The following is an 8,278-nucleotide window of genomic DNA, read 5'->3' on the forward strand; positions in this document are numbered from 1 at the left end:
GGGCATCTGCTGCACTGAGCGAGACCAACTTCCAGGTTGCACGCGCTCTCCACATCCACTGTAAAGCCAACTGTTGAGCCGCACAGCTAGCGGCTGCTCTGTGACGTCACCGAAACTCGGCGCCGCTGCAGATCGATCGATCACCAGTTGCGTCGCGTACCTCGTCAGCGCCGATTGCTAATCCGCACCATCCTTGACGCCCTGTGCCTAATCAGGCCGCTGCGGCGGCCCCGCAGCGCTCTCAGCGAATGAGGGCCCAGGCATTGCCCATCGCGGCCCGTCCGCGCTAGGTTACGTGATGCGGACCTGCTCTGCTGTACCATGTGCCAGTCGCCAAGAGAGACCTCTTTCGCGTGATGTGTCGATCTGAAATCTATATGCGAGACGTATATATACACCCCGATATCCTCCTCAGATCATATCTTCAATTTGTCGTCACCGCTGTCAGACACTATAGTCTACCACTTCGACCATGGCTCCTTCAGTTCTCGTATGCTTTGTCTGATAGCCGTCTATATTCTTGCCGCTAACCTCTCCACCAAGCCACAACCCGCCGTTACTACAGACTCGCCCGATGCCGAGACATACACTGCCTCGAACGGCTGTCCGGTTTTCAATCCGCGCGCCTCGCAGCGTCTCGGTGTCAACGGCCCGCTTCTCCTCCAAGACTTCCACCTGATCGACCTGCTTGCACACTTTGACCGCGAACGTATCCCCGAGCGCGTTGTACATGCAAAGGGGGCCGGCGCGTACGGCGAGTTTGAAGTCACAGACGACATTTCAGACCTCACCAGCGCGGAGTTCCTGTCCGAGGTCGGCAAGAAGACAAAAATTTTTACGCGCTTCTCTACTGTTGGCGGCGAAAAGGCATCGCCGGACACGGCACGCGACCCGCGCGGGTTTGCGATCAAGCTGTACACCGATGAAGGTATTCTTGACTGGGTTTTCAACAACACGCCCGTGTTTTTCCTGCGCGACCCGTCGAAATTCCCGCTGTTTATTCACACTCAGAAACGCGATCCGCAGACGAACCTGAAGGACGCGACCGCGTTCTGGGACTACCTCTCAACGAATCAGGAGAGCATTCACCAGGTCATGACACTGTTCTCCGACCGCGGTACGCCCTACGGCTACCGCTTCATGCACGGCTGGTCCGGCCACACGTATAAGTTCACCAAGGAGGACGGCTCCTATGTGTACGTGCAGATCACGATCAAGTCCGACCAAGGCATCAAGAACTTTACCAATGACGAAGCCATCAAGATGGCAGGCGAGAATCCCGATTTTGCGACTGAGGATCTCTTCGAAGCCATCGCACGCGGCGACAACCCTTCATGGACCGCTTATGTGCAGACCATGACACCCGAGCAAGCTGCCGACTTCCGCTGGTCTATCTTTGACCTCACCAAAGTCTGGCCCAAATCGCAGTTCCCCTTGCGCCGCTTCGGCCGGCTCACGCTCAACCGCAACCCGCAGAACTACTTCGCTGAGGTTGAGCAGGCTGCATTTTCACCCGGCCACACCGTCCCTGGCATTGAGCCCTCGGCCGACCCCGTCCTGCAATCTCGTCTCTTCTCCTACAACGACACCCACCGCCACCGACTCGGCGTCAACTACCTGCAGATCCCCGTCAACTGCCCACTCAAGGCTTATAATCCCTTTGAGCGTGACGGTGCCATGCGCGTCGATGGAAACTACGGCGCAACGCCCAACTACCAGTCTAGCGTCATGCCAATGCACTACCGCAAAGTCCCCACGAACGAGCTTCACGAGGAATGGGTCGGTCGCGCGTTGGACTTCTCCTTCGAAGTCACCGAGCTTGATTTCGAACAGCCCCGCGCGCTGTGGCAGGTACTTGGCCGCACGAAGGGACAGCAAGAAAATTTGATCTACAATGTTGCGTCGCATCTCAAGAATGCGGATTCGCGCGTGCAGAAACAGACCGCAGAGATGTTTAGCAGGGTCGACCGTTCTCTGGGCGAGCGTATCCTCGCGCTCACGCTTAAAATGGCCAAGCAGTAATTGCTAATGCTTGTTTGTGTATGATTCTGCGTGTCTCAAGGGAGTTCAATCGTAAATAGTTATGGGTTAATATTCAAAACATTCAATCAGTTAATGCGCCGCTCATGATCTTGAAAGTTCTATTTTTATCATTGAAATACAATGCCTTGGCTAAATCACATTAACGCAATCGAGCGAATTGCTCACCTGTACTTGTAGCTGTCGATAAGCTGGACAGCCTTATCGGCCATCGCGAGCGCAAGGTTCTGCAGCCTTGAGTACTCGACACCGGGAATGAACGCGATCGCGCTCGTCTTCTGGTCCAGCGCAGCCGCGATCTCGTTATTCGAAATCATTTTGCTCACAAGCGCAGTTGCCTTGCGCGGGGTCAGGTCAAACATCTTCGCCAGCTCTGCAATCGACAGCGTCTCGTAGAACGGCGCATACGTGAACAGATACGTCCGCAGACCTTCCTCTTGTATCTTCTCGCCAAGCATATCCTTGATTTTGTCCGTCTCGGGTATCAGATCCCAGATCTTAATTATCCGAATCAAGTCCCGCGCCTTCATCCAGTCGCCAGTCGCAAGAGCCTTCGCCGCTTGCATGATGTGGTCGCGTGTATTCTCTGGCGGGCCTGTAAACACCTGCCGTTCGTGGAAGTCAAGCATCCGTCGGAACGGCTTCGAGATCGTCTTCTTCTTCGCATCCGGCGAGTTGCCCGACTGCGCCATGAATGGGATCTCAAGCAACATCGACGATGTCTGGTATACGCACTCCAATAGCTCCAGGTTGATGTGCATGTGAAAAGGGATCTGACGTTGCCGCTCCAGTTTCTCCTGTTCTGGAGTGGTCTGGGGATATCGCTGCATCTGCACGCCCTGCGCCAGTAGCTCCTTCGATCTTGATGAACCACAAATCTCCTGTAGCGCCTGCTGCGACTCAGCGATCATGCCCTCCCGGAATGCGCACAGACCAACCTGCACCAGCGTTCTGTTGTACAGAATCTGGGTCGATACATCAGCCGTGTGAATCGACGCCTGCAAGTGCGACATGAGCAGCAGGTCGCGCGCGCGGAAGTATCGGTTATGCAGAGCATGGTGGTAGATCTGGCAAAGCATAGCCCGCGCCCGGAAAACACCGTTGTCCTTGGCATACAGCGTCACGCATATAGCGTTGATCAGATCCAGAGACGTCTCGTCAGGAGTATACGGAGTAATCTTCGACGTCAGCGTTTTCGGCATGTTCTCCCAAGTGAGCTGCTCGACGAGCGTGATAAGTTGGTCCGGCTTGTAATACAGCAGCTCTATTCGGCGCAGCAGCACCCGGCTAATACTGAGCTCCAGGTTCACGCGCTCGAAGTAGATCTGCGCCCGAACGATAGTGCTGTAGAGCAAAGTCTCCTCCTTCAGGCGCTCAATGTACTCTGGTGTATGCGGATCAATGTTCTGCAGAGCGCGCGTGAACTCGTCGTCCAGTCGCTCAACCAAAGAGACAACACTCCCGAAAATCTTCAGCGGCTCGCCGTTAACAGGGACAGGCTCGTCCTCGATCTCGGTTGGTTCCTCGACATCCTCTTGAACAATGTACAACGGATTATCCTCCAGAATATGCAGCAGAGAAATGATCTCCTCCTGGGCAGATTTCCACTGCGGGATGGGGATGAACCCAGTAGTAGCGACGTTGAGATCGAAACGAGTGGCAATCAAGATCAGAAGAACTCGGATCTTCTGGTAAATGGTAGCCGAGACCTCGAACATCTTCTCCAGGGTTCGAATTTGCTCAAGCTTGTCGGTGCTCTTCTTGCCGCGAGCCTCCGTGATTGCACGCAGCTGCTTAAGCACACTTTCAGCCGTGATCGTGACAGCACGGCCGTCGCGGCCGATCGTCGCAAACTCGCCCTCAGCAGCCTGCACATCCTCCGATCGTGCGGCGGTGATAGCCGCGCCATAGTCAGCAGTTCGCAGCTTCAGGGGAGCAGTGGTTGGCGCGGCTGGTTCGGGTGTGCTCTCAGCATCTGTCTCGAACGTCGCGGGATCTGCACGGTACTTGGCGATCAGGTCTTCATACTGGCGGTTATTCTTCTTAATGCGCTGCTTGATCGAGTTCAATGCGCGCGCGTTCGTTGCATTCATTTTCTTCTTGGCTTCCTTCTCGCTCTTGATGGTCTCGTTCATAAAGTCCTCGAGCTCAGCAACCGCGATGATGTAGGACTTTGGAGCCGCAGTGCTCTGGTTGCCCTTCGATATGAGTTTGTTTAGTTTGTCGAATTCTGCAGACAGTTAGCATCGAGTTCAGATACATCACACGGCACGGTAATTACCATTCGAGATGAGCGACCAGTCGTTGATCTTCTTGCCATTATCAATCGTTCGGATAGTCGCATCAATCTCGTCCAACCGCTTGTCCTTAGCGCTCTTGACAACCCGCTTTGACTCGTCCTCTTCGCTTTCCTCGCTCTCCTCACCGCGCAAGAACCGCGACGCGCCGCCCTTTGCGGAGCTTTTCAAGAAGCCGCCGGCGTTATCATCAGACGACTCAGAGCCCTCACCAGATCCCTCGTCCTCAGAATCTTCATCGGCGGATCCTTCTTCGCTTTCAGATCCTTCCTGCTCGGAATCCTCGCCGGACTCAGATTCGGTGTACAGCTCCTCGTCAGACGACCCGGACTCGCTGTCGGACGATCCAGCAGCAAAAAAACGGGACATTGCGATAGTATGCTTGCTTGTCGAACAGTATCACAAAATGAATTCGCGCTGACCAAGTGGGTACGCGTGAGATATTGCAGCGTTGGCAATGACCTAGCGACTTGCTCAAACAAAAATTTTCTACGAACAATACAAATTTTGGAACAGGCATGTGGGTTGGGGTTGCGTGCGGCGTGTCGCACTCGACCACGCCGACTCCCAGCCATCGACGCAGAAATTCAATCTCTCATACTCCGTACCTCAAAGCCTGCATCTGTTTTTGATTTATTCGATCTGAAAGAAGACTGATATTGATTGTTATATTGACGCTGTTATGAGGCGGACGGTGCTTGACGAAAGCTATCTGTGGGAACGTATTCACGATCGCAGCATTGCACAACGACCGCGGCCGATCAATCAATGAACAATTCTGTTGCTAACTAAATTATTTATCGGCTGTATTTTCGTCTATGGGCTAGCCCACACTGAATCACTGTTCTCAACGGAAAGGCCAGCGAAATTTGGATCGCTACTCTACTGCTGTCTGTAGCTGCTGGCCCGACGGAGAGTTTGGAATAGAGTGTGACCTGGGAGTATCAAGATATCAAAATCATGATTCATATAAAGAGAATTTATTCTGGCAGCTGTATACTAAAGGGCTGTGACTAGACGGAACAGAAGAGCGAACAACGGAGGGTTGCCTATTGATGCTTGCAGGAACTCGTCTTTGCTGCCGAGGTCAATTCTACGAGTATGCTGGACGCGCCATATGTCTACTACCTTCCTTTTCTTCTAGAGTATTTCCTCCTGGTGTCAAAAACTGGATATGATAAGTTGAGGAAGTGTATATTGACCGGCCGCGTCGGCCAGAACGCGTTTGGGTCACTGTCAATAACTTCCCGCCCACACTTCAGCGTCACTACGCGTCTTCCGCAGCTCGCCTTCCTTTGATTCTCTTTTTTTCCCTACCATTGACTATAAGCCCACACAACTGTTGTGGTTATGACGCCATCATTATCGGCGTGCGACATGGCGATGCTTGCTGAAACCTGAATTGCGTGAGCTCATTGTTCTCGTTTGCTCGTGTCGTGGAGGTCGGGTCGCTGGCCGGCGAGGAATATGGGGGATCGAAGAACGGTGTGTTAGCAAATTACCTTGTGCGACATGCTGAACGGTTCGCACCGCCTATGCGAGATTCAGCATGCAGTTGTCCTATGCTTGTCCTCGGCTCTCTGAGTAGTTCTCTTGTTGTCGGCCAGTGTCTTCACGGTGTGCAGTGACTGGCTTTTGATACCATGAGACTCGGATGGTTCTGGGGAGTCTTTAGTGGGTATTAGCGTGTGCGGTCGAGTCTTACACTCCGGAGATTGGATTTACTCCTCTCCTGTCTTTCAAACCAGCGCACAAATATAAAATTTGTGCGTATCCGCGCTTAGTTTATAACATTAGTCGTAATATATCTGCTTCTTCACCAATACTTTGTGGTGAGACGTTTTATAAATCAAAGTTCTTATGGCCAGGTACCACGCAGTCTACCTGTAGGTTCCATCTATCCCACCTGCAATCTACCCGATCTAGTGTATTGTCTCGCTCCTTCCAGAGCACCGATGCCTACGAATGGGCAATCGTGTGTCGTACAAACTTCGGCAGCCTCTCTTGCAAATTGCGAATCGCAACGCAGCAGATGCCGACTCGGACTCCCTCAACGCGCACACGAACTTTGAAAAAAAAAAAACTTCTACTCTTCATTGAACAGAATCCAAAAACAAACTAGTCTTTAAATTCGAGATCAAAAATACAAACAAGACAAACAACGAAACTAGCCACTTTATAAAAAAATTGCAAGCGCAAGCTCGTGTCTGTGAGAACGTGGAGAAAACATCATTTGTCCTGCCAAAACGCCATACGATTTCCGGAGATAGAGAGACAAGCATGAAACAAATAGGGACGTAAGAGCTGAGCAAGAACCATTAAATACCAATCAATCCGGCTATTGTGCGTGTGTGTGTATGTGTGAACTCTCATATCCAGTCAGTTGCAGCTGAAATCCGGAAAACCAACAAAAACGAACAAAACAATGCAAGGTCGTAAGCGTCCCATCTCTTCTATCTTACACAGATCATGAAACTAAAGCAGGTGCCCACAAGCTGACAGACTAGTACGTCGTATGAAGGCCGTCCTCTAAATTACTAATCAAGTCGCCATGCGGTGCATAAGAGCCCATATTTTTCCGCCGCCGACCGTATGCATTCTGATCCGCGCTTCCGTTGTACGCAGTTCCACTCATGTTGGAAATTTCCGGAGGCGGAAAATACGCGGGACTTTGTTGCGCACGGATAGGCTGCGATGGATCAATCAGCGTCCCGGCGCGCTGGAGCTTCGGCGGGATCGGGTCCATATTGCCAATCGTCGCGGCGCGCGGGCGGCCTGATCGCGAGCTTGTTGCGCTCATTGATGCGGATGTGAGCATATTCGGCATGAGCTGTTGCTGCGATGTGTATGGATTAGCCGTCACTCCCTGAATGGCTGAACCCGGGGAAAACTGATTTGGCGCATAGCCAAGCTTCATATCCACATGCGACTGTGCAACTTGTGAGTGCTGCATATTGTCTGGATAGGCATAGTTGTTCACCGGGGACGACTTGTAGAGCGGATCCACGATTTTGTCAATATCGCGATGCAGCGATGTCTGCGACGAGCTAGCAGAGTTGTGCATGCTTGGCCGTTGATTCACAATGAACTGATGCATTTTTGCCTGCTGCGGCGTCCACCGCTCGAACGGATTCAAATTCAGTAGTCCTTTCACGAAATCAATAAACACTATGCGGTTCTGCCGCTCCTTTTCGATCTCCGCGGTTTTCATGTTCCTTTTTGGTAGAGGGTATGATGTCACGATGTCGTCCAGCTTTGTAGCGGGGAAGTACCGCTTGCTGGGCTGCTCATTCGTGTTGTGCTCGCGCGAGTACTTGTCCATACTTTTTAATCGGTACGATTTTCGACCATATTCGTCAGTAACTTTTTCAAAGAACTCATGCGACTGCTTGCCGTTTTCTATCATCCACACTGGTGGCATGCTATACAAATTGTTAGTCTCCATGATTGCAGGAAAATAGAAAAAACTTACCCAAACATCTCAATAATACGCGACAGTTGGTTGTATTCTGAGCTACCGGGAAATAGTGGAAGCCCGAGGAAGAGCTCTGCCGCTATGCAGCCCAGAGACCACATATCAATCGACGACGAGTAGCTAGACCGAACTATGAGTATTCTGCGGCATAAGAAACACTAATAGTCACATACGGTAGGCCTAAAATGACCTCTGGTGATCGGTAAAATCGTGATTGAATATACGTGTATATGGTTTGCTGTTCGTGACACGCTGAGCCAAAGTCAATGACTTTGATTGTAGGACTCTCCAGACTGCCGACAATGTTAGAGTTCAGAACCACCTAGTAGGAGAGGTCCCGGGGGGGGGGGGGGGGGGGGGGGGGGGGTGGGATGGCGGGCAAAAAAATTTTTTAAAAAAAAAATAGCCGGCTTCAAGGCCAAGTGAATAAATTTGCACACCAAAAACACACAGAATCCGCGGAGAC

At 51.8% G+C, this 8,278-nt stretch overlaps 3 protein-coding genes across 3 annotated transcripts in view; 1 reads left to right on the top strand and 2 right to left on the bottom strand.

Moving 5' to 3' along the window:
* The first annotated feature begins 40 nt into the window (after positions 1 to 40).
* V1518DRAFT_409439 (catalase-like domain-containing protein) lies at positions 41 to 2,186 on the top strand. Its single transcript, XM_066902370.1, has 2 exons — positions 41 to 490; positions 544 to 2,186. The coding sequence occupies exons 1-2, from the start codon at positions 473 to 475 to the stop codon at positions 2,020 to 2,022; spliced, it is 1,497 nt and encodes a 498-aa protein (XP_066762143.1). The 5' UTR covers positions 41 to 472; the 3' UTR covers positions 2,023 to 2,186.
* On the bottom strand, positions 2,075 to 4,808 carry V1518DRAFT_409441 (eukaryotic translation initiation factor 3 subunit 8 N-terminus-domain-containing protein). The gene is made up of 2 exons (XM_066902371.1): positions 4,322 to 4,808; positions 2,075 to 4,270 (listed from the first exon to the last, which is right to left on the bottom strand). Exons 1-2 carry the CDS (start codon positions 4,704 to 4,706, stop codon positions 2,205 to 2,207), a joined length of 2,451 nt encoding a protein of 816 aa, XP_066762144.1. The 5' UTR covers positions 4,707 to 4,808; the 3' UTR covers positions 2,075 to 2,204.
* Positions 4,809 to 6,729: 1,921 nt separating this feature from the next.
* The window catches only part of V1518DRAFT_32514 (kinase-like domain-containing protein), a 3,596-nt gene continuing 2,047 nt past the window's right edge, over positions 6,730 to 8,278 (bottom strand). The window contains exons 6-8 of the mRNA XM_066901156.1: positions 7,986 to 8,105; positions 7,810 to 7,932; positions 6,730 to 7,759 (exon numbers count right to left, since the gene is read on the bottom strand). Coding sequence (XP_066762145.1) covers positions 6,841 to 7,759; positions 7,810 to 7,932; positions 7,986 to 8,105 — 1,162 coding nt within the window. The 3' untranslated portion in view covers positions 6,730 to 6,840. The remainder of the gene's footprint in view (positions 7,760 to 7,809; positions 7,933 to 7,985; positions 8,106 to 8,278) is intronic.

This window comes from Limtongia smithiae (assembly GCF_038497785.1).
Source record: "Limtongia smithiae strain NRRL Y-17922 unplaced genomic scaffold V1518scaffold_1, whole genome shotgun sequence".
In the NCBI taxonomy this organism is placed as follows: domain Eukaryota; kingdom Fungi; phylum Ascomycota; class Lipomycetes; order Lipomycetales; family Lipomycetaceae; genus Limtongia; species Limtongia smithiae.